This window comes from Gallus gallus, chromosome 23, assembly GCF_016699485.2.
Source record: "Gallus gallus isolate bGalGal1 chromosome 23, bGalGal1.mat.broiler.GRCg7b, whole genome shotgun sequence".
Lineage (NCBI taxonomy): Eukaryota > Metazoa > Chordata > Aves > Galliformes > Phasianidae > Gallus > Gallus gallus.
In genome coordinates, this window is record NC_052554.1 from 2724035 (window position 1) to 2748753 (window position 24719).

At 51.2% G+C, this 24719-nt stretch overlaps 2 protein-coding genes and 2 long non-coding RNA genes across 8 annotated transcripts in view; 2 read left to right on the forward strand and 2 right to left on the reverse strand.

Moving 5' to 3' along the window:
- Positions 1–6129, reverse strand: part of LDLRAP1 (low density lipoprotein receptor adaptor protein 1) — a 16047-nt gene extending 9918 nt beyond the window's left edge. Inside the window, exons 1-4 of the mRNA XM_015297732.4 lie at positions 5980–6129; positions 4977–5119; positions 3183–3295; positions 369–483 (exon numbers count right to left, since the gene is read on the reverse strand). Of these exons, the coding sequence (XP_015153218.2) occupies positions 369–483; positions 3183–3295; positions 4977–5119; positions 5980–6064 (456 nt within the window). The 5' untranslated portion in view covers positions 6065–6129. The remainder of the gene's footprint in view (positions 1–368; positions 484–3182; positions 3296–4976; positions 5120–5979) is intronic.
- LOC112530198 lies at positions 4145–8088 on the forward strand. The gene is made up of 2 exons (XR_003071667.3): positions 4145–5875; positions 6386–8088. It is a non-coding gene; the product is annotated as an uncharacterized LOC112530198 (long non-coding RNA).
- On the reverse strand, positions 7201–22892 carry TMEM57 (transmembrane protein 57). Of its 4 annotated transcripts, XM_040651707.2 has the most exons (12): positions 21989–22171; positions 19927–20058; positions 19140–19281; positions 18341–18467; positions 16494–16617; positions 15104–15282; positions 13756–14251; positions 11475–11633; positions 11098–11280; positions 10389–10509; positions 9252–9426; positions 7201–8401 (listed from the first exon to the last, which is right to left on the reverse strand). In XM_040651707.2, the coding sequence occupies exons 2-12, from the start codon at positions 19944–19946 to the stop codon at positions 8199–8201; spliced, it is 1929 nt and encodes a 642-aa protein (XP_040507641.1). In that variant the 5' UTR covers positions 19947–20058; positions 21989–22171; the 3' UTR covers positions 7201–8198. The 4 variants fall into 4 exon arrangements, with proteins under 4 accessions (XP_040507641.1, NP_001026066.3, XP_046759510.1 ...); NM_001030895.3 differs by lacking the exons at positions 19927–20058; positions 21989–22171 and adding an exon at positions 22563–22892; XM_046903554.1 differs by lacking the exons at positions 19927–20058; positions 21989–22171 and adding an exon at positions 19444–19561.
- Positions 8401–9636, forward strand: LOC121107505. 2 transcript variants are annotated; one of them, XR_005841706.1, is made up of 2 exons: positions 8401–8575; positions 9124–9636. It is a non-coding gene; the product is annotated as an uncharacterized LOC121107505 (long non-coding RNA). The 2 variants fall into 2 exon arrangements; XR_006932071.1 differs by having other exon boundaries at positions 8401–8559.
- Positions 22893–24719: the final 1827 nt, after the last annotated feature.

Sequence of the window (24719 nt, forward strand, 5' to 3'; positions counted from 1 at the left end):
CAGGAGGATTTCAGGCCAATTGCTCTCACCCCAGCCCCAGATCCTGGGGGCAGAAAGGCTTTTCCTGTCTGAGCGAGACTAGCTGAATCCAGCCTTGAGTTCTGCCTCCCTGCGTCTGCCCCATGGCAGTGCAGGGTCCCTCTGGAGACCAATTGCTTGTCCCTGGGCAGCCATTAACTGCCTGCAAACAGGTGGTAGCACTGCATCAGAGCACAGCAGCACCTGGGTGGGCGCTCTGCCACGGTCCTCAGATGAGGAAAGATCCCTCCTTCACTACAGCTATGTGCAAAGCTGTTATCGCAGCACTGATGCAGCCCCTCTGCTTCCTCCTCCTAAATCCACATCCCCATTTCTTCCTCTGAACTGACCATTTTCCGTTTGGTACAAAGGAAGGCATGGCACTCCAGGTTCTCATTGAGCTGGTTCTGGGCAATGTAGGCAAACACTTTATCGTGGATCTTGTCTGCCGTGCAGTAGGATATCCTGAAAGACAGAACGAAATGTCTTGTCTGGGGCACTGCACGCACAGATCAACCAACCCCTCCACAAACCTGCTCCTGCACCAGGTCTTCGAGCAGCACGGCCAAGCAGGGAAAGCAGAGGGAGCACAGGGAGCATTACCCAGCTTTGAGGCTACAGAGGAGTTAATGCCACTGGTTTAGCTGCAAGAGATGCTCAGTGCAACTGCTGGCCACTCCGCAGCCAGCCACAGCACAGCACGAACTGTGCATGTCGCACAGAGGTAGCAGAGAACAGAAAGCATTTCACCTTGCCAGAAAAGGACAGGATCAAGAAGGCAAGTAAGGACTGCGGTGTAGCAGTCTGGGACTGCCCCTAACAAATGCTCTGCCTTCAGAGACTTCAGAATTTTTTCCTTGGAGAACAAGCTTACAAAGAGAGAAAAGGACTTGTTCTTGAGGTTCCCACGTGCTTTCTTGAATCAGGGGAGGAAACTGAAGCAGGAGCTGTCAGAAAGGCTGAAATTCAGGCTCTGAGACCTACAGCTACAGATGCATGGGATGCTCCAAGAGCCCTGACTGCAGATGAGCCCTGACCAAAGGAGGCTCAGCATCCCTTGTGGGAACACCCCTGGGACAGCTGCATCCCTCTCAGTCCCTCAGCAGGGCTTACTCCAGAACACTCAGCAGGGCTCTGAAAGAGCAACAGGCTGAGCAGTTCAAGGAGATCTTGTTGTGACCAAGAGCTCAGCTCCCTTCTGCAGGGCAGCATGCCCCTTGTCACCAGCCACTGCCATCTCCCAGGGACCTTCTGGACCAGGTGCTGTGGGACCAAGCACTTTGTCTGAAGGCAGTAAGCACTGGCTGGAGCAGCCCTGGACATTTAGAGCAAGGAGGCAGGTGCCAGCAGCAAGCAAAGCCTCTTCCCTGGGCATGCAGCAGATCTAAGAGGTAATACTGGAGAGAGAAAACTCAACAAATACATAGAACACTTTCACCAAAGGCCTCCTATTGCCTGCTCTTGCCTTTTCAGCTCATGTTCTTGCTGCCCCAAAGACTTTGCAGGGAGCAGACTGGAACATCCCAGTTCCCAGCAGATTTTGAGACTTAAAAAGACACGTTCCATATTTCTTTACACTCCATTAGTTTCTCACTGTACGTGAGGACACCTCTGCTCAACAACCTGTGTTGTGTCGTATAGAGCTGAGCTGTGCTCTGGATTAGAGAGGCACTTGGAAGATTATTCCTTTCTCCCATTTGTCCTCAAAGAAGCATCACCACTCTTTTAATAGCCACGATACAAGCTGTGAAAGGTCACCTGCACAGACAGTTGGCTGTTTTCCTGCAAACCCCAGCATTCAGCTCTCCATATGACAGACATGAATTTTCAGGGAAAACAGAACTCACACCCACTTCTGGAGTGGGCCAGTTATAACCACGATGCCTCTTGCAGCAGCAGCACACCCAGAGATAGATGCTGAGTTCTGGCTGCTACCACCCTGTCCTGCTGCCTGCCCAAGCACCCGACCTGGGTTGCTCAGGCCCAGCATCTCCCTGGTAGGTAAAACTGCCATATAGAAGACAGCGGAGGTATAGAGGATCTCCCTGGAAAGGGTACTAGGGGAGAGTGAGGGAATGACCCCCATGTACACAGATCCCAGCTTTCACCCCTTCCTGCCAGCAGCATCAGTCCCCACATCAACAGCCTGGTCAAGCTGAACCAACTTCAGCCAACTGAATCAAAGGGATGCTTGTTTACAAGCACTCATGGGGAGGACCAGCTTTATTGCTGGCTGTGAAAGTGTCTGGGCAGAATTTAAGGCAGCTTCTGAACATTTGAGGCCCACAGCTCAGCTCACATAAGGTTTTACACCATGCAGCGATACTGGTCTTGGTGTGATCATGCTCAGGGCTGCTTCACTCAGCTCCACTCTTTAGCAGCAGTTTCATCTCTCCAAGGGAGGTGGTTGTAGTTGATGCTTAGTAAACAAGTAGGTTAATAGTCCTGCTAGAGAGTGCCCCAGCCTCCCCATGTCACATTTAGCAAAGTGGCACAGCATGTGAAGAGTGAAGGACAGAAAGTGGAGTGTGTGAAGAATGAAAAGAGAAATGGATAGAGGTGATGGAAAGGGACAGATCTGGACTCAGCTCTGCTCCTCCAGGCCTGCAGCTAACTCCAACCGGGTTCTCTTTGAAAATATACTTACAAAATCCAGGATTGAATATGGGATAATCCAGTCTCACCCTCCCCTCCCACATTAGGTCTCAGCAGCTGCCTAAGCCCTGCTCTTTGTCAGAGTGATATAAACACATTAGAGGCAAAAAGCAGGGCATGCAGCAGCCAGCCCCAGAGCTTCCATCCTCATCTGTTCAGCAATGCTCTGACCATCCTCATATCCACCTCCTGCCCTTACCTGCTTCAGCATTTCTTCAGCAAAGCCACACGTGGCCATAGGGTGCTTGGCTACAGATCAGCAATGTGCCCACACAAAACATTCGGGATCATCACATCTTTCCTTACCCCGCTGCTGGACACACTTAACACAGGAGACATTATTTCTCTTAAATTTAGCAGCCACGTTGCTTTGCTTTAAGATGTGATGGCCAGAGAGATGTCAGTTCAGGCCTGAGTGAAGGTCAGAGCTCAGATGCCAGCACAGACTGGCTCCTCACTCCGGGCATGGGCAGAGAGGAGGGCTCAGGGCAGGGTGTCCCATAACACACCTGTATATGGAGACGTTCTCAATCAGCTCGTTAGTTCCACTGTCATTTAGCACAATCCCTCTGGGCGAGACTTTCAGCGTAACTTTCTGCAGTTTCTTTCCACTTGCTTTTGCCTTTGGAAGGAAAAGAGGGGAAAGTTACAGGCTTTAAGCAGAGATATCCAAAGCTATACCAGCACAACAGATCAGTCACTCTAAATAGGTGAGAGATACTACTAGCAGCCATTAGTACCACAGCCTGGGTTTACTACCAGGTGTGATAAGGCACTCGTTAAAACGTTTCCTTCCCTTCTGCAGCAATTTATGCTTAATGAGACAAGAATGTTTACACAGTGGGGAGGAACAAGTCCAGCCCCTCCACCACAAGGACATCATTAGCACAAAACCACAGCTGCTCTGGCCAAGCTACGTAAAGCTGTGAGTGCTCTGTGGAACCTGAGGGAGTTTTCCCTCCAGGGACAGCTCCAGAGCCATGGGGGCAACAGTGCAAACTCTGGGAGTCAGGAGGGTACCAGCCCTGATGGGAGCTGTGCTGATGGCAGGGCAGCCCTGCAGGATGTGGGATCGTGTGCACCCAGCTCTGAGATGCACTACCACATCCTGTTCAAGCAGCAAGGCATCCTCTGTACCAAGGACAGGATGCTAGCTTAAAAAGTAATGACTCAAGTGCCACTTTCCTTTATTTACTACTCTTCTGCTTTCAGGAGTTAGGCTACACACAGCTTATTGCTGATTCTCTCCGAAAAAATATCCAACTCACTGCAGCCAGAAGACCTGAACCAATGGGAGAATCATCGGAGCTGTGCCCAGATCAGCTGATGGTGAGTCCTGCCCCCCCGGGGGTGGGCTCAGCCCCAGGGCATTTATTTAAAGGCTCCATTCTCACTCTATCACAGCAGACATGAAGGGCTCTGCCAGCATCTCCCATTTCATGAGAGCACTCCTCTCCCTTACAGCTCAGCATCAGTCAGGAAAGGATCCGTCGTTACCCAACACAGTTCACCACTCCATTGTCTCATGGCAGTTAGCAGCACAACTGGGTCTCTGACTCATTAATGGCTTAAAGAAGCATTATTTTTACTCGGACAGCCCAGTGAGCAGGGGCACTGGGGAGGCTCAGACAGCTGAAAACCAGTCCCTCTTGCACCAGAGATTAAAGCAGGATGGGTGGCTGCACTGTCTGCAAATTCCAGGCTGGATGTGGCTCTGGGCAGCCTGGGCTGGTGGTTGGTGACCCTGCACACAGCAGGGGGGTTGAAACCAGATGATCATTGCGGTCCTTTTCAACCCAGGCCATTCTACGGTTCTATGGAACAAACTATGCTGCTCTTTTCTCCCTCTTAGTTCTCCAAATCCTGGGAAAGAAAACTCAAAAATGCATACCAGGCACAGGCCCAGAGCTTGGTCACGTGCTGGCAGCACTCAGAACACTGTCTGTCTCCCATGAAGAGAGCCTGATGTTCCTGGGTCACAGCTTTCTCCCACATCCAGGGTCAGCCAAGCTTATCAAGCAGCACCAGAACCCAGACACACAAATAGCTTTCTGCAGCACAACCGCCTGCAGGCCAGGGCTGGCCGGAAAGGCTTCCCAGTGCCAGCCTGCATTTCTACTTGCAGTGCCAGATGCTGCGGAGAGGCTCTGCTCACCTCCAGACAGGTGGAACTTACAGCCCTGATGCTCCCAAGCCTGCAGACAGAGCGCTTTGCCTCCAGATTTGCAGCTTTTAAAACCATCCCCAGCGACAGAAGGCGATGTGGGCCTATTCTGCAAAGTTCTGCAACTGCGGGTACTCACAGTGGCAACGATCCTTTTGACAGCAGCTGCAGAGAGCTCCTCACCCTTCGGCTGCTCCACCAGCGTCATGCCCAAGTACTTGAGGCTGAAGAGCACCCCTTCCAGCAGCGTCTCTCGGGTATCGGTCCAGTTCTCCGGGAGCTCTAGTGGGGCAAGAAACAGGCCCTGAGAGTCCCAAACACACAAGAAAAGCTTGCTGGGGGGGCACTGCATTTTGCTGGCCGGCTGCAGCTCGTCCGTCCTGCCATGATGGATTTCACCAGGTGCTGCTGGAGTGTCACAGACCTGTCCTGGCACTGCCTGCAGCGAGCGCTAACTCAGACTGGGGAGGAACCAAGGAGAGCAGTGCGGGAACCACAGGGCTGCAGCCACGAGCCACCAGGCAGGATGCACACGAACAGGCTGCAACGCAGGGAGCACGCAGTGACAGCCAGGTGCTGCTCCGCACCGCTCCACGCGAGCAAAGCACCCACGAACTCCGCTGCAGCACCGCACGGCCGGCGGGCAGCAGCGCTCCTGCGAGGCGCGGCCCGGTGAGAGGCCAAACCCCCGCAGCTCAGGTGCTCTGCAGCCCGACCCCGAGGGCGGCCACACAGCCCGGCTGGGGGGGGTTTCTGCCTCACGTCGTGCAGCCGCCGGCCCCGAATCCTTAACCCACACGGGCAGGGATGAGAACGGTCAGGAAGTTCGCTCCAGCCTTCCAGGCGCCTTCCCATAAGGCGCTCCTCACAGCCTCGTAAGGCAGCGCTGAGAGCCCCCACAACAGCCCGAGCCGGGCGGCGGTTCCACCCAACCCGCGGCGCCCTCGGACCCCCAGCGCCGATCCCGTCGGGCCGCCCCTCCCCGGACCGGGAGCAGAAGCGGGCCCGAACCCCGCGGGCTGCGGTGCGGGAGCGAAGGTGAGGAGAGCGGGGCGGGGAAGGGAGGGAGGGGGACGGGAGCTGAGGGGAAGGGGAGGCGGGAGGGAGGGGGAGGCGGCGGGAGGGCGCGGGGCGGCTCTCACTCTGGTGGCGGCCGCCGGCCCAGGGCGGTTTGGTGACGCTCGGGCTGCGCAGCAGAGCGCGTCCCGCCGAGCGCAGCGCGTCCATTCCCGCGCGGGACTTCGGCAACTTCGCCGCGCCGCCGCCGCTCCGCGCGTCCGGGGGCGGGGCCTGAGGGAGAGGGACAGCACAGCGCGACGGCGTGACGTTGCGTTACGTAACGTGACGCAACGCGACGTAACGACGCAAACGGGACGTGGCCGCCCGCGGCCGTGAGGCGGTTGGAGGCGGAGGCGGCTCCGGGCCGTTCCGTCGGGCGCGGCGCTCATCGGCGGCTCAGCCTCTTCCGCTGGGATTTATGGGAGCGGATTCTCGGCCCTTTCCCCCCCCTTCCCACAGAGCCGCTGCAGACGGGAGCTTTTCTTTCAGTACTGAACCACGGCTGCATACGTGGCTGCGCTCCGACGGTGACGGGCGCCGGCCCTGAGGTGAGGAGGTCTCACTGTGCCCGTACTGCTTCTTCCCACACACGTTGGCTGCAAAAGGTTCTGCGCGGGATCTGCCAACGGCTGTGACCCCACAGGAGAAGGGAGGCGGCCAAAGCCAAACGCTGAATGCGAACGGTGCCGAAGGAGGCAGCAAAACGGGGAGCAGCACAGCGATGAGCGATGCCATTCCACGTTCTGCACGACGGTGGGAAACCTCCGGCAGTTCTGAGTAACGCTCCCACGGCGAGGATTCCAAAGGACGATCCAAAAATGCGACTGCCAGCGACGCACAGACGTGGCTGAAGCTCCGAGCTCAGCCCAGAAGGATTTATCTGTGCTGGAAAGGATGAAACTTCAATACTTGACTGCCTTTTGCATTCTGCCTTTTGCATTTATTAACGAGGGGCACCAATTAGCAGGAAACCTCAGCAGAAGCCCTTTCAGAAGCTCTTTGTCTTTCCAGAGTCCGCTGCACGTTTGCAAAACCACAGCGCTGGGTTTATTCTGCTCATCCCAACGCAGTTTTGTTTCCCATCCCTCCAACCCCCACCCCCAAAATAACCTGCAGCCCTTTGGGAGTCAGCAGTGCAAACGTCTGTCCTACCAACCTACATTGCACGTTTTAACTGAAACCTTTGTGCAATTAAAAAAAACTCCTTAAAAACCTCCTTGGCACAACGGCTGGAGAAATAAAAGAGTTGAACCTCTAAGTTTTCACATATGAGGTGACAGGAAAAAAAAGGATAATAATAATAATAAAAAAAAACAGAACCGCAGCTTTTATTAGCCAGCTTTACAGTCTCTTGTATACAGTACATTGCACAGCTCCGCCTTCACAACAACGCTTCCTGGGTTAATATTGTGCCTTCCGTGATGCTGTATCATCAAGGCAAGTTACAGAACACTGCTGAGTTTATATCGAAATAAACAGAAGATGTAAACTTGGTTTATAATGAACATCCAAATTACCATGTACAATTTGCAGCAGACTCTGTAATGAGCTTGATATAAAGCTAGATGACAGCGAAGGGGGGAAAAATAGTTTAAACTATCAAGTTTCCTCTTGAAATGTCTTTTCCCAAGGCACTGTGAACAAGACTGTCGGCAGTTCTCAATGACCAGAGACACCAATGGGAGCATAAATATTTCACACAACAACCACCGTCGCATCCTCACCCATTTCCTCCTCCTTTCCCTTAAGCAACGCCCTGACTTTGTTTGGTCCTTGGAGGGGGGACTCAAATGATCATCCGTGATAACCATATGTTTGTATTGAACACATCTATCAAGCACAGCTTTGTCGGATTGTTTAACCCTTTCGCTGTCAAAACAAAAGGTTTTTCCCTCACTGTTTCTCAACGAATCTGATTGGCAAATTCAACTCGATTGTTAAAAAAAAAAACAACAGGGAGAAGAAAGGGTTCAAAATCAAGCAAAGCCCTGTATTTTCAAGAGGAAACCATGCACAAGTACATAAGAAGGCAAAATTGGCTACTTGAAAACCAAGAATTGTTTTTAATGCATTGGCCAAGGAAAATAAATTGCAAAGTTCTGTGAGGTCTTCTAAAAATTTACAAGAAAAACGGATGGGCAGTTCTAGTCGATCCAGATGTTCTTTTTTTTTTTTTTTTTCCTGTTTTTAATGACAACAAATAACAGTCTCACACAATACAATTTCATCTTGGACTGCAAGAGACGCTCCTGTGTGAAGCCTTCGGCACGGCGACGTCACCGGGCAAAACCAGAGTTGGCATTCATTTCTTCATGGGCTGATAAACAGAGGCATTGGGATCAAGTCCGGAAGGGCTGGTCTCCACAAATTTGGAAGAGTAATGTGGGGAAACGGGGCTCAGCGTGCTGGTGGCTGCGGTGTACGTTATGCTGGGCATGACTGCCATCACTTCGGCAATCTTCTGTTTTAGCTCCTTGATTTCCTGATCTTTCTGAATGATTTGCCCTGAAATGGCAAAGAGCGTCGCTGAGAAACAGCTGCACCTTCTCACCCTCCAGTGCTCGTTCTGTGATCGGCTGCTGAAGCCAAACACCCTGAAGGGATTCGGCTTTCTGATATCCTAACAGCAAAAGCAGACCCGGTGGAGCTGCCCCTCTGTGTCCGTGAGTTATGTTTAAGGTACCACATCACACCATCACATCTTCTATTCGATTTTGCACTGTTTGGATCCACAACTGCACAGTGCCAAAATGTGGTTTTTATTCTGCCCTGTCCCGTTTGCATTTCACAACCACCTCACGGGGGGTCATTAAGTGCACTATTTCCCTTATTTTCAAAGCTGTCCGCACCATTTTTCTACCCCCCCCCCCACTGTGCACACTCACCAACTCATTACAGCATTTGATGTAATTACATAAAGAGCACGGAAAAAAAAGGTCCTCATTCTAAGAAAACCTTCCTGCAAACGAACTCCTTCGAGGAAATTCAAGAGCTACTCAACCAAGAGCTCACTTCCTTCTGCTCCAGGGCCTGCCCAGCTAACAGACAGCCCAGCAGGGTTAAATGCTGCCTCCGTGCTCCCTCTGGTGGCACCCAAACACCGACACCTCCCTGCTTACCCACAGGGGGACTTTGGGGTTTTTTCCCCCCACATTTTGGTTTATTTGCTTCAGGAGATTCGGGGATGGGGATAACAGACAGCACTACTATCTTATCTTATCTTCTAGCTCTTTCAAAGAAGTTCTCCAGCTTTGAGGAAACCATTTATAACAATGGAGAAAATCCCAGGACGGGTTGTGTTGGGGGGGGACCCCGAGATTCCCCAGCTCCAACCATCCCCACCACTGGGTGTTACCTTGGGCAATCTCAAGCTGCCGTTTCGCATCTCCTAATGCAGAGAAGAGATCCAGCTTGATCCGCGTCTCTGCGCTCAGGCTGTTCTCTAAGTGCTGTGTTTTATCCTGCATGGCTGACAGTGCTGACATCAACACCTCCGTATCCTTCTCATTTTCCTTGTACTTCCGCAGTTCCTGTAGGAGCAATGAGGATAAATGTTATTCCTGTAGGTGTCACGGATGAGATGTACTGAGAAGTCTTTCCCTTCCCTACAGCACGCCACTGGGCCTGGTATTAATGCAGTCAAATTAAAATGATGGTTAATTGAGGACGCTGTAATATCACCTGCAGTAATTATACATGACCATCACACAAGTGATTAAAGCCATATTGTACAAAGAGCAGTTACAGTGCAGTGAGCAGTTCCCATTTCCTCTGCTCCTCAGCTCCTTATTGTCTGTACCACTGAGACCTTTCACCCATCCCTTCCAGCTGAGAGCTGCACAGCGCTCTTCTGCAAGCACAAAATTGCTGAGCTGTGGAATACGAAAGCAGCTAGAATGGGGACAAAGCCCTTACCAGAAAGTTTAAAGCGATACTAAATACTGACTGACTGCACTGTAAGCTATTTCAGGTGTCCGATGGGAGGGATTTCTTCCTCTTCACATGCTTCCCGCGTTGAACCGAACTGATGCAAACCAGAAATGTAGAAAAGTGAAAAGGAGGGAGTATTGCATGGAGGAGACGGTCACCTTGTGGTGGGGAATGGCTATTCCTGGAGGCTTGGGGTTTTTTGTTGTTGTTAAGTTCCTTACTCGCCAACAGTGACATTTATAACAACACAGACTGGCAACAAGGCCTCACATAGGACGTAAGGTGTAGTGGGGGTTATGTTTTCCTCAGTCCGTCCTGACCATTGGTTTGGGGAAAAAAAAACCAACCCAAATCATTTCAACATTCGAGTGGTGTGGAGCTGAGACCCATAACCTTTCTTATCCCCATCTTCTAACAAACCCTGATGCAAGACGTGCAAGAAAGACATCTGAAGAGAACAATTCTGGAAGGTGTTGATTGCCTCTTGTGTAGACCCAGCAGTCTCAAGGGTTTGAAAGCACTCACTGTGATGCTGCTCTGAGCCCGGGCACTTTCTTGTTACCTGAACTTTCATTTCTAGCTCTCGTATCTGATCTTCTTTCAGCTTGATGTCAATGGTCAGCTTCTTGCACTCTGTCTCCAGCTCTCGGATACGATTCCGTAAAGTTTCGGTACATTCTCCTCTGCAGGAGAAGCATTAAAAGAGAAGACAGTAAATAAAAGCAGGAGGCTGTCAGCCTGGGATTGCTTACTGCATGGAAAGTACTATCAGTATTGAAGGATAAGAAAGGAAAGGTAACCTCATTCTTTTCAGTAAGAGATTTTCCTTATGGCAACAATGAAAAACTCCAAGGAGTTACCCCAATTTTACACCCCAAGGATTGGGAAGTTATCTCGAACATTTATGAATGACGGACAACAGAAAAGCTGAAATAATGCTTTTTAGACACTTGGAACATTGCAATCATCGACGCTTGCACCCTATTTTCACGTTAAAAACCATTCCATCTTTGCATTAATAGTGAAATATCACTGTGCCGAGCACTTGCAGTCAGTGGCGACAGCAGAATACTGCTGAGGAGCGAGATAAAGGCCATTGTCACTGCATGAAGCCTTGATTCACAGCCCCCGTCTGCAAGGGGAGATTTCTGTTTTGAGAGGACTGACCCACACCGGGCACAACAGCCACTGCACAGCTGGTAACTCACAGCACATTCATCATCTGAGACATTTTCTGGAGCTGATATTCCTTCTGGAGTAGAACCACATACCTTGTAGCAGCAGCAAACGCAACAGCACGTGCAGCGGTCGCTTCTTCCAACTTCTTTCTCTTTTTTTCTTCCATTAATTGCTTTTCTACAAAGGCTCTTGCCTCTTGCTCTGCCTTTAGTTTCTTCTCCAGCTGGCTGATCATTTGCTTGTCTTTTTGTTTCATTTGTACAGCATTGTGCAATCTGGAAGGTAACAGGTATGGGATTTAGCACAGGTTTTCACTTACTACAACTAAACCACTGTCACTATTCCCAAGCGAGTTTTGCTTTCTTACAAGCAAGCACGTTATGCTTGGTAAAGTCTCAACACATTATTTCCCCCTCCAGCAAACTCCAGCCATCAGCAAGCAACCCACACAGCTTTGCAGAGCACATACTTGTTCTGGAGCAGTTCGTTTTCCTGCCGGAGCTGTCCGATCTCAGACCGAATTCCCCGCTCTGTGTTAGTCAAAGAACTGATCTGGCTACGCAGCTCCTGCTCAATCTGCCTGCTTGCTTGCAGGTCAGCCTTTAACTTTTTAATGTCTTGTTCCAACCTAAGACAGACAATTTTAAAAGACAGTGTTCAATTTAAAAGGCTGTACTTTCCCACTACCCAAAGGTTCCAACGCATCAGACTGGAAACTGATGCCTCTCTTTGCTGTACCATCTTTTAGGTAACTCTACATACAGCTATATGTACAGCTGTGCACACACTTCATAACCCTCACAGGAAGTCTGTTCCCCTCCAAGCACTGCAGCCCTGTGGAACACCTGATGGAATCACCTTCCCTCCAAGCAGAAATGAAACTGATAAGGCTGAGAATCCCCCAGGGCTGGCAGGTGACCACACGAGCACATTGTTGCTTTTCTCACCTAATTCAGGCTGTTAGCGACGCACTGCACTCCTGAATTCCTGCTAAACATGGCTGGGTTTTTCCCTTGAAGTACAAGATGTGAACATGTTATGTTATCCATAATTCAGGGCTTGGTGAATTTAGTTTCAATTCCTCCTGAACTGAGAGAATCCAGCAAGTCACACAACCTTATTCATTCATATATCTTCATCTTAAATGGGTTAAATAAAGACACCAGTTTGTAATGAGAGGCCCCCAGCTCACCTCTGTGTTCCCCACACGTTTGAAATAAGATTGTTCTCTCTTAAAATAATGAATTAAAAATACATCCTATCTGTATGCATGGGTAGAAGAAAAATCGTAGTGGGCAAACAGTGATGGCACCAAGCAAATGAATGCTTCATGTTGAGGACAAGAAGTTATTTCAACACCCTGAGCTCCGTCGTGACAATGGGACAGCAGGAAAGTGTCCTCCCTCTATGAGTTAGGAAGCCAATAACCCATCACAACGTAAGGACCAAATGTTTCCTGCCTGGTTTCTCTCATTCAGATATCAGATCTACCAAAATTAGTGGTACTTCATTAAAAAAAAACGTTCATTTCCATTAGAAATAATAAAGAAGTGCAGTTCTTGCATTCCCTGGTGTGAGCTGTGTGCTCATCTTCAGCCCCCAAATGTTCTGCTGTAAAAAAGCAAGTCCAAGCTCTTCTGTGCATACAGAGGCAACGCCAATTTCTTTCAGCTTCTCATTACTAGAAACACAGATATGCTTCTTCTTTTCTTAAGCACAGCTGCATATCATTACTGACCTCAGTAACGAAGTAAATGACTGAGCAGTCCCCTCCAAGATGGATCGTTTCCCTTATTGCCTTGGGAAGGCAACGACAGCTCAGTCTGCTGCTTCCAGCTGTCCATAACCCACTGATGATGTGTCCCTTCGGTTACACCTCCCCATAATCACCTGCCTACAAAAACTGAAGTTCTATGTGACCCAAAGTGCTTTGCTAAGAGACCTGTTCTTTGTTTTGCTCTCTTGTGGCCCCATCTGTTGGTGTGAGCCCTGCTGCCAATGTAACAGCATTGACAATGTGACTGCATTAACAGCGCTGCAGTTCTGCTGTGGGTGATGTGCCATTGCTAGCAGCTCCTCAGGGCACAATCCAGGTGAATGGACATCAAGATGTGACCTCTCCCATCTTCGCAGCTCTGTTAAAGTGCTGTGGCCTGCATTTAAACTGGTGTGTTAGCAGTGATGCACACAGCAAGCTTGAGTTATCGCTTCAAGGAGTCGTAGGGCAGCTGCCACTTTGCATCCGTAGTTGTGAATTAAAAACAAAAGCCAAACATTCCAGGGGGAAAAAGAGATCCCACCACCAAACGAGAAACCAAAACCTGCCCAGGTAACACCGAACCCCTCTGAATTCCCTGCAGATGTAAAGGTCACCCAGGAATGTTTGCTAAGAACACACCGCTGAGCTCTGCAATGAGCATTCTCCACGTTTCCCTCATTTCCCTCCAGTGACTGTCACAGCCATCCACAAAGCCCCACAACACCCCTGTGAGGTCGGTGAGGACCTCGTCCTGAGGGACACAGCAAGCTGTTTGCTGAAGACTGTGTGGCCAATGGGAGGCAAAAGTCAGGAAGAGAAGCCCAGCAGTCTGCCTCCTGCCTGCCTTACCCCATTACAAGCCAGTTCTGTCCTCTTCACGAGACCATGAATTACATTTCCCTTAGAAGACCAACTACAAAAATACAGCCCAAACATACCCAATGCCTGGCACCACGAGAGGCCGTTAACACTGCATTGCAATGAAACTCACCTGACCAACGCATCTGGTTTGCTGAGCTGGTTGTTGGGAATACAGTTCTCCATTAAGTCCTTATGTGCGCTCGGGCTCTTGCTTGGACACTTCTGTTTCTTCTCATTTTTAGTGGATGCTGAAGGGATGCTCCCATTGGTCGCACTGTGACTGCGGGGGGAGGAGTTCACAACTCCACTGACATTTTTGTAGTTTTTGGATGAGGCAGTGCATGAGTCCTCTTTTAAGAGGTTTTCTGTACTTCCTACGAGATCGTTATTTAATCTTTTACTATTGATATGGTTTTCCATATATTCAATTTCTTGTATTTTAGAGTCTACAGGTTGCAAAATGTTGTTATTTATCCCAAGGTTGTGTTTCTTAGCATCCTTGTCCTTTTCTTTCCCTTTTTCTCTATATTCTAGCTCTGGCAACGTTGCAGATAGTTTTTTATTTGCTGGAATGCCTCCATTGTGCTGCAGAAGTATCGAGGAATCCATCTCAGATAATCCTTTGGCTGCAACAGCAAAATAAAGAAAAGAAAATGAGTTTGTTCAAATCAATCAATATTACGACACGAAGAAAAATGATGGAGTCTACAACCATCTCTTCTGCAGAAGGCAATCATTAAGAGTCCGCTTAGCAAAAAGAAAAGAAAGCCAAACCCATGAAGAAAAATAGGGGTGGCCAGCAGGGAGAGGGAGGCGATCGTCCCCTTCTACTCGGCTCTTGTGAGGCCCCATCTGCAGCACTGTGCCCAGGTCTGGGGCCCCCAACACAAAGACGTGGAGCTCTTGGAGAGGGTCCAAAGGAGGGCCACTAAGATGATCCGAGGGCTGGAGCACCTCTCCTGTGAGGAAAGGTTGAGGGAACCGGGCTTGTTTAGCTTGGAAATGAGAAGGCTGGGGGGGGGATCTCATTGTGGTCTTCCAGTACTTGAAGGGAGCGTATAAACATGAGGGGGAACGGCTGTTTATGAGGGTGGATAGTGATAGGACAAGGGGGAATGGTCTTAAACTGAGACAGGGGAGGTTTAGGTTGGATATGAGGAGGAAGTTTTTCACCCAGAGGGTGGTGACGCACTGAACAGGTTGCCCAAGGAGGCTGTGGATGCCCCATCCCTGCAGGCATTCAAGGCCAGGCTGGATGTGGCTCTGGGCAGCCTGGGCTGCTGGTTGGAGACCCTGCACATAGCAGGGGGTTGGAACTGATGAGCACTGTGGTTCTTTTCAACCCAGGCCATTCTGTGCTGATTCTATGATAATACCCACCCCAAAACAAACTCAAGGTTTATTTCAGCCCTCCTCTGGGATCACAGTGGATGAAAGCAGCAGAACTTGGAGGTGCTGCTGGCACACACAGAGCTCACCTTCCTCTGCCTCCCTCTCCTGCCGCTGCAGCATCTGCTGCTCCGGGGGCAGTGCTTGCTGCAGGAGCTGCATGTAGAACTCATTCTCTTTCTGCACTTCTTTCTGTTTTCTTAAACGCATTTTGTAGCTGACGTAGCTTTTAAAGCCAAAGCCCAAACTGACGACGGGGTAACCAATGCTATGGGGGAAAGAAAAGAGCAAAAAGAGCCACTTCATTGTTCCAAATATAAATTCATCAACTGCAAAGCTGTGAGCGCATCTCAATTACAATTTCTCACACAGTGATCCACAGAACTTTTCTGCTGCGCTATGATTAAAATGTAGAGACTTTGTTACCAAGGTACAGCTCGTTACAGGCAGACTAATTGTAACATTAATGATTGCAACTGTGCATAGCAGTGCCAGCTGTTGGACAAGCACAAGGTGCAACTGCGCATCTCTCCAGGAGGTAACAGCCAACTGCAATCCAGTTTTGGTCCTGAGGGGCCACGCAAACATCTCCATATAAAAATACATCGTCTTTGGGAAGCACTGTAACAAAGCACCACGAGTCTGCATTTTGAACACAGGGGGTGTCCTACACTGGGGAGAACTCCCATCTAGATGGCTGCATTAACCGTGGAAGTCTTCCCACTCTGTGCTCAGTAACAGCACTGTGCAATCTGCATTTCTAAGTACGCTTCCAGAATGCAAGAACCATTTGCATATGCATCTGCCAATGCTCCTTTTGTGATGCTGAGCAAAGCCAGCTGTAGCTCCAGTTTGAAAACCCTGATGACAAGCTGAGATGTCTGCATCTAATTCAGCAACAGAAAGACTTTTCTTCACAGCTCCTGAACTGTTTTTGTAACCAAAGCAGAATTCAGTCCGTGTTTAAAGGCTTTATTTGCACAGCGTGGACAACAGAAGTGAAAATGACAGATGCCTAATTAACGAGGGCTGTCCCACGGGGAAATGGACCAAACACTCTGAGCACAAAAGAGGGCACACATCAAACCCAGCACAGCCTTGTGGTGCACTACAAACCTGTGGTAGAGAAATGCACCTCTGCTTCCCGAAGAAGGGCACAGAGAGGCACTCTTCATTAGAGAAAATCTTCTTAATGGAATGCATGAATATCCTTATGTTACTTTTGCCTTCCACTCGTTATGAAGGTGCAGGATTTGTAAATGGATGCCAAAAAGTCCCAGAAATATCACAAATATCTTCAGGACAACCACGCTTGGTTGACGTGTAGCACACGTTATGGATGGAATGCTTAAGGACAGCTGTGAGAGGGAGAATCAAAGGGGCCAAACCCTGAACCAACATCCAAAGCCCCGGCTATCAATCCCTCTGGTCTAATAATAAATGCTTAATAATAAATGTTAATGAGCAAAGGGGACTTACCAGTGTGCTGCGAAGGGACGACAAAGGTCCACATGGAAGTTCTTTAAATCTTTAAATCTAATTGCTGCTTCGATATAAACAAAAAGTATCCACAGTGATACTGTTGGTAGACACACACCCCTCTCTGTGGGGGGGAGAGGGGGAAGGAGAGACAAAGGAAAAGAGAGAGAAACAGCTCAGTTCCATAGGACACGCAGCAGACATTCTGCACTCATTTTTAAAGGCTTCCAAAAGGCAGCGGGCAATTTTCAGACATTTATCAATGGAATTGTAAGAGCTTGGGATTTTTTTTTTTTGCTTGATAAAGCATCTAGGATGTCTTTAAAGTGGTTCTGAACGTTTGTCTCCTTATCTTGTTTGGCTGCTGTTAAGAGGCACCAGTGAGAACCAGCAGAGGTGGAGCAAACAGCGCAGCACAACGCCGTATATAGGCTGGGAATGCGAGTGGAAGGAGCTGCAGCAGATGAGCTCATGTTACAGCTGCCAACCTCACAGCCAGCACTGCTTCCCCACCCCGAGTTCGGATCTGCCAGGCCCAGCACTGAGCAGATGGGCTCCAGGAACCGCTCACGGCAGAGGGACGGAGGGCACCGCATGGATCCCTCCCTGCAGCAGCCAAGCAAAGCTCAGCTCAGCTCAGCTCTCAGCCCTCCTGGCCAATGGAAGCCACCACTGCTGACTGTGTTAACTGCTGCTGTACAACTCCACAACTCAATTATATCTCCGTGCCCCAAACTTCATAAAGGTCTTGGCTACGCGCCGCCGTCAACGCCTTGTGTGCTTATTTGGAAGCAGGTCTCCAGTTTGGAGCTATGGGTGCTATTTTGAGGCCCTGATGTGATTTGCTTTGCTCTGTTTGCTATGCTCTCTACTTTGCTCTCTCCTGAACCGCTTTCTTCGATGCAAATTGGAAAGCTATGGTAAAACCCCTCTGCTACAATGGGCCGAATGGTTCTGGTAGGCAGAAACCCTACCTGAAAAGATCACCACTTTCTCAAAAACATTAAAAAAAAAAAAAAAGAGCAAATTCCCATCAACTTAAATAAGCATTAAAGAAAGAGTAATTCCTAAGGGTGCAGGGAAGCAGAGCTAAACAGCTGAAGTTCAACCCGACCCATCAGGTTCTGCCTTTACTCTGAGAACAACTCAAGATGACGCTACGACACCTTAACACAGCCCTAAAAATAAACCCAGGGCTTTGGTTTTTTTTAGCCTATTTTATATTGGGCAGCAACTGGTTCATAGTCTTTGCCATGAACTCCCACACTGTCATTATTACCCATGACTAACTCATCAGGGAGATGACTGCTTTCACCAGCAAGCTGAGGAGGGATCCGTGCTATCCTGCAACCCCCATCATCTGACTGCAAGGCTAACACAGAAGTATTACCAAAGTCCCAACCACCAAGGTCCTGGGGAACAAAGAGCTGCCTTTAAGCAAAGCAAGGTGTCTTCCTGACTGAAATACATTGGGATATATGGTGATATCCCACTTAACCAACTTATTAGTTGAGCAGTGGGAAGGGTGTCGTGTTGTTTCAGAGCTCTTGCATCTGCTCAGTGCTTGTTGAGCTGTGCAGGAGTGTGCTGAAGTCAGGAACTGCAGCTCACAGACCTTCAGTTCCAGCAGTTAATCATTAAGTGATGATTAACCACAAGATGTACAAAGAGAGATGGTACGGGGCGCATGTAAAGATACCAAGGATAACAAAAAGAACACTTCTTACCTGCATAAAAAGTACATTAACGCAAATGTGACAAATAGAAGAGGGGTTCTGCATGTTATGAAGAATTAATTAAGATGTATATTTGAATCAGTATGTTTTAGTTAAGGAACAGTGACCTACCTGTGTGCCACACATACTGTACCCACACATACGTGCTGGCAGCAAAGAACAGCCATTGTATTGGTATGAAGAGCAGACATATTATATTTGATGTGAATGCTACACAAACAAAAAACACTGAAAAAGCCTAAAAAGAAAGAAGAGAGTTCAGTTTATTCCAGCAAACATCACCAGTGAGTCCAGCATAGAAACACGAGCATTACTTATACTCAGGGTAAAGAAATCACTGCACCATTAGGGTTGGGAGAGATCACTAAATCACCCAGCCCAACCAAACAGGGCAGCCTGGCTGATGGCAGGACAGATCTGCCCAATCATGAGACAAAATGTACAGCCTGAGAATATCTGTGCCCCAACCACTCCTCCTGCAAGCCCCCAAGCTGCTGCACGCACCCCTTCTTTTGTTTGAAGATCACTGACATACAGTGTTGATGTAGTGTTATCATGACTACGTTCTACTACAAATCTCAATCAGCAGCATCACTCACTCTCCCCAAGTGGTAAATATTTAAACAGGCAAAGGCTTAAAGAAAGCTCTAATAGAGGGGATCTAAACAAATCCCCTTATCTCAGGGATTCAAACGCTATCTGCCTACGGTGAATAATTTGATAGTGATGTGTTCCACTTGCCACAGATTAAAGAGGCAACATGAGGAGGAAGAGACGTGGAGCACAAATCACTTTGCCACCTGACAGCTCCTTTTGTGGAACTGAGCATCAGTGCTGTGGCACACGGAAACCACCCCGACGCCCCACGGGAGCTCCCCACAGAGGGGCAGCAGCTGTGTGCTGTACTCACCAAGCCCTGGTATCTGAAGGAATCGTAAACGCTCCTGATGAAGAGCCAGAAGGGCCACAGATACTCAAACCTGAACTCCAGGACAAAGTCTGCTAACAGTACCAGTGCCCACACCACCAGGAACTTCAGGTACAGGAAAGTACTGCCAAGAGAAAAGAAAAGTGATCTCAGTCAGCATTTCCAATACAAAGACTGGGGAAAAGAAAAAAGCAAACGACTGCATGAACTTATGAACTTTTAATTAACTCAAAGGTCAGGAATAAAAACTGTCAGTAACTGCAGTACAGGAGAGAAGATTTCCTACAGCACGGTTTGACCAGGGGCTGCCTTCCATTCCTGCACACAGCAGTGGGTTGAAACTCGATGATCACTGTGGTCCTTTTCAACCATTCCACGATTCCATTAAAATCAAGCCTTGTCTGACACAGCTGCCTCTGTTCAACTGCATTTATTGTTACAGCAGCAAAGAAGGCGGCGCGTTGCTCCGACCAGACGCTCACCCTCAAGCTCCCTTTTGCTTTGCCATGCATTTGTACAAAGCAAAGCCTGGCAAACAGAGGCACTGCCACAGCTGCAGTGCTCCTCTCCTGCTCTGCACTCCCCCATCCTCGGGGCTGAGACGTTTCTTCCTCCCCCCCTCCCCACCCCGCAGATGTTCGCTCATTGTCTGCTGCGCTGAGCACGAACCCCATCGCCAAGAATTGAGGGTGTATTTTAAGCCTTTAACTACAGCCATTGGGAAGAGCGTTTTGATGCCGAGCTGTCAAAGGGGGATATTTCAACATACCTACGTTCAAATAAATGCATCCATTTAGGAAAGGGAAGCAACAAAAAGGGGTGTATTTGCAGCACGCTGCAGCTGGTGGGGATCCTCGGGAGGAAGGCACGCAGATCCCGACCACAAAGGCACACCGACACCCTCCGAATGAGATTATGTGAGTAAAACCCAAAGGCAGCAGCAGCCCCCTCCTTCCCCTGCTTTGTATCAGCCCTTCCCAGTGCTGCTTCTCCCCCCCCCCCCCCCCGGTGCCTCTATTGTCCCTCTGTGCCATACACTGATGCTCAGCCCTGAGCACTGCGCTGCTCTGTGACCCCACACCTGCAGTTCTGACACCCACTGATGCTGCTGCAAAGAAATGCCTAACATCTGGGCAAGCCACATGCAAAATGCTGGAGGGGGATTCTTTTTTGGGGGAGCAGCTTTACACCAAAAGAGGGGAACTGAGGTCGGATGTGAGCAGGAGCTTCTTTACTCAGAGGTCACACAGCAACAAAACGCAATGGAGCTTTGGTGGGAAGGGTCCTCCTCTGCTGTGCCACCAATGGGACTCAGTGGGACCACAGAAGAAGTGTCAGCAGCAGAACAGTGGGGTTTTAAACACATGAAGGATGAGGAGTGGGAGCCAAGCAGCAACGAGAGTCAACTTCAGCAGCTTCGACAACAACAAGCTGCCACGAATACCTCGAGCAGCAGCCCAAGTCCCAATGCACGCGCAGTGCCAAAGATGCTAACTGCAAAATGCTGGCAGCAGAGCTGAAAAGGCATAAAGCAAAGTTCGGAATGTAAAAATGTGGAGACAACAAGAGACCCTCTGAGCCCCACTCGGCGACCCCTGGGTGGGTCTGGAGACCTGCTGAAGGCATGGTTGTGTTCTAAGGAGCACAGCATTCCTTGCACAGGTAATACCTGCAGGTAGCTCCAGTCTTCACTGTGCTTTGCACGCAATATTAGCTTGGGATTCTGCAGGACAGCAAACGATGGCACCCAAAATGCAGAAAGCAGCTTCAAGGATAGGGAGGGCAGGTGCTGCATGCTTGCTGGGGAAGGCTGGTTGAAACCAAGGGCTGAGGGCAGCTGCTCCCAAACTCCTCAGCACTGCAACTCTCAGCTACGCTCACCCCTCAGTGAGCGGCTCTGCACTGAAGGATCGGCACAAGGGTGGGAAGATTGGTGTTCAATTAGAAAGCAAACACAAATCCTACAAGATCTGAGTGTGCTCATCAAGCTGTTTGCTCAGCTCAGCTGCTCTGTTTGTATCGCGGCGATGCTGCCTCCTGATAACTGCATGGACTGGGTTTGTGTAAGCTGATGGCAGCAATTAAGATAAGTTGAGTAAATAGCTACAGTAAGCAGAGTAATTTTAATGGTTTGGAATTCTATCGTTACAGAGGCACTGCCTGCATGTAACACCTCTGAATTATGGGCAGAAGGTGAGGGAATAAAGCAAAGCAGACAAAAAAGAGAGGAAAGAAACGAGGAAAGGAGAGCGCAGCGCAGGAGGGAAGTGCTCCCAGCCCCATTTCCAGCCCTGCAGAGCAGCTGCCCCTCTCGTTCTGTGGGACAACACCTTGAAGTCACCCGGCACTTCAGTTCATCGCAGCCCCACGTGAAACAGAGGCTGAAAATCCCATTGCTGAAGCAAAGCGTTCAGGAGGAGCTCCCCCGAGCAGCCTGGCACCTCCAACAGGTCTTCATGCAGCAGCTCTGCGTGCTGCTCCCACCGCACTCACTCCCTGCTGCTCCACACACCTTTCCCAGCTCTCCTCTCTCCCCCCTTCCCACCCCGTCTCCCCCATGCAATGTGCAGCATCCAATTCCCACTGCTGACCCTCCGACCGTTGCACTGAGACGAACCATCCCACATAACTTCCAAGCAACGGACGGCACCGCTTTAGCGATCCGAGCACTGCTTTCTCGACAACGGGAGCCTAAAGCAGGAAGCTCCCGTCTCTCCGGCAGGGATTCACCGCCAGCTGAACATCACAGCTGCTGTGCTCAGAGCCTGCCTGCCTCCTGCACAGCCAACCGAGCCCCGCAGCGTGCAAGTTTGCCCCACGTTCCCACTTACTGCACAGCCGAACCTCCGCCGGGCTGGAAGCAGAAGCGGGACGCTGATCCTCCCTACAGCTTTCAGATCTCAGCTGTGACGCGTTTTGCAGCCTCGTAAAGGTTGGAAACCCACCGACACCGCGCAGCCCAACCACCGCCCCGCGACCGCTCTGACCGCGTCTCTCAGCGCCGCATCCGCTCTTCTCGACCCCCCCCCGCTGGCGCTGACCCCCCCCGAGCCGTTCCGGCGCATCGCCGCTCTTTCAGCGCTTATTTCCCCCCCGTTCTCCCCCGCCCCGCCCCGCGGCCGTCACCCGTCGCCCCACCGCCGTTACCCGCGGGCAGACGGACCCCCCCTCGCCGCGCCCCCTTCTCAGAGCCCCGCGGTTCCCCCTCCGCTCCGCAGCGGCCGCTCAGCCCCGTCGGCTCTCCCCGCGCCCCACGTGCGGTTCGGCGGCGGGGCGGGGCGGCGCGGCGGCGGCGGGCGCCATGTCGCGCACGGCCCGGTGACAGGGCGGGGGCGGGGCGCGGCCGGGCCGGGGGCCGCGGAGCTGCCGGCGGCGCCCCCCCCTCCGTCCCCGGCCGTTCGTTACCTGCCGTAGATGCCCTCGGCGATGCGGTTCCGCTTGAGCGGCCGCCGCAGCTTGCTGCAGTCCGCGCTCCGCCGCTTCATCCTCCCGCCGCCTCCGGCCCCGCGCCGCCCCGCTCACGGCAGCACCATGCGGCCCTCGGGTCCCTCGCGCGGCGCCGCGGCCGTCGGGTTCCTTTTCGCGTTTTGTTGTGGGGTTTTTTTTCACCCCCCCACCCCTTTGTTTTTTTTTTTTTTTTTTTTTTTAATAACCCCGGGAAACAAAGAAATAAAAATAATTCCTGGTCGGTCCCTCCCCGCCGCGTCCCCCCGCGCAGCCGCCGCGCAACGCCCCGCCTTCCCCGGCGCTGCCCAATCGGGCGGCCGGTGACGCAAGAATGACGGCTCTCTCGACCAATCGGCGGCGGGGAAAGGCAGACGGACGGCCGAGAAGCCCTATGAGAGTGCCACGGCGTTGGTCCCGCCTCGCGTCATCGAACGGCCTGCCCGCGCGTTTAATTGACGGTCACGAGAGCCTATCGCGGAACAGGGATTGTGAACTGACGGCTCTTCAACCAATCGCGGAGCAGTTCTCGCTTTCCTCCCGCCTACTGTACGTCTGCGCTGGTTCCCGTCCCGTGCTGTGATTGACAGCAAGACTGCCCAATGGGAAAGAGGAGGAAAACTCAAAGGACAGCTCAGCTATCCATTCGGAAGCGGAAGAAGGAGGGCTTAATTTCCTCTGTCGCTGTAGCTCTGAAGGGCCGCCCCTCATACTTGATTGACAACGTCGCTGACAAATCACTCTCGTAAACCTCGGGCAGCGCTGTTCTTCCACAACAACGCGGCCCTGTGCCGACGCCTCAGAGGAGGTCGGGAGGAGGGGAAAAAAAAGAAAAAGAAAACAAAAAAGCGGAGCGACTGCAGCAAAGAAACACATTCAGGAGAGTGGCAGCAGAGCGGCCCAATGGCGGGGCAGGAAGGGGGCGGGGCGACGCGGCCGTCCTGTCTCCGATCGGCCCAAAGACGGACGGTGCTTGGAGATGGGCCAATCAGAGGCCAGGAAAGCTGCTAGCCTTCGGCCAATGGGAAGCCCGTCCCTAAGGCAGGGCCTGTGGGTGGGGTGGGCTCTCAGCGAATGGGAAGCGGAGGCGGAACAGCCGTTTGACTCCGCCCCTTCCGGTCAGGCCTGCCTTGTCACGGGCGGCTCCGCCCTCCGTTCGCGCTGCGGCCGCGGGGTGTGCAGTGACCGTGTGGGGCTGCATGGCGTTCCCGCAGCCTGAGGGGAGCTCCGAACTACGCCTGGCTTCTTCCCCTCTGCCGGGGCTGTCTGCGGGCCCTAAGCGTTTTCTCTGACCGGGATGGATGCAGCCGGGCTGAGGAGCGCGGCCCTGCTGTGTGTCATTAAAGCCTCTTCTGTTCATGGGGGGGATTTGAGGCAGAAACCCCAGAGTCAGCATTTACAGCGGGACAGGTGGTTCCCAGGAGGCGTCCTGTGCAAAAAGCCGGGGGTGACGTTGTCGCCTTTGGCCTGTGTTCCCCCAGAGCAGTCGTGCTGGCAGGAGACGTGGTAACAAACGTCAAAAGAAAAAGGGTAATTTTGCTTATTTCAGTCCTGCGGAATGGTGGTGCGGTTCGGAGTCCTCACTGTGGTTCCCAGGTGGTTGTGTTGCAGATAGGAGATGGAACCACTGTGCTGACGAAGCGCGTGGAGTCACTGCATCCACCGGCGCTGTTTGTTGCTTTAGCAGCTGATAGGTGTTCCAGAGCAGCTCAGCTGACGTTGAGTGAGGTCTGAGTTACCCCACGTGGCTGCCAAATTCCCACAAGGAGGAGGTAGATGTAGATCTTCCAGGGGACATAGCAGCTTCTGCCACGTAGCACTGCTTGTGTGCCCTGAATGCTCGCTTTAGTGGCTCCTTATTTAAAGAAAAAGGGTGTGCCAACCCAAAGGCTGAGAACCCACAGGGCATGGAGCACCTCATAGCCACGGTGTGGCAGTAGATGTTGACGCGTTTGTGAATGCAGGTCAGGGCTGAAGCAGTCAGGTTGGTTCTCAGTTAAAAGCCCGCAGTGTGTCTGCCTGCAGCTCCCAGGCCTGGGGTTTCCCAGGGAGACGTGGGCGTTGGGTTGTAGCCTAACAAAGCCAAGAACCACAGCTGGAATCTCAGCAGGGCCTTTC

What these genes read in the sequence shown, in the direction of transcription:
- TMEM57 (XM_046903554.1), bottom strand. Translation starts at nt 19,529, where the DNA reads ATGGTTGAAAAGGACCACAGTGATCATCGAGTTTCAACCCACTGCTGT. An exon ending in AAACCAGATGCGTTGGTCAG is followed by an intron (nt 11,634 to 13,755) that starts GTGAGTTTCATT and finishes TGTCTGTCTTAG; the next exon opens with GTTGGAACAAGACATTAAAA. An exon ending in AACGAACTGCTCCAGAACAA is followed by an intron (nt 11,281 to 11,474) that starts GTATGTGCTCTG and finishes GTTACCTTCCAG; the next exon opens with ATTGCACAATGCTGTACAAA.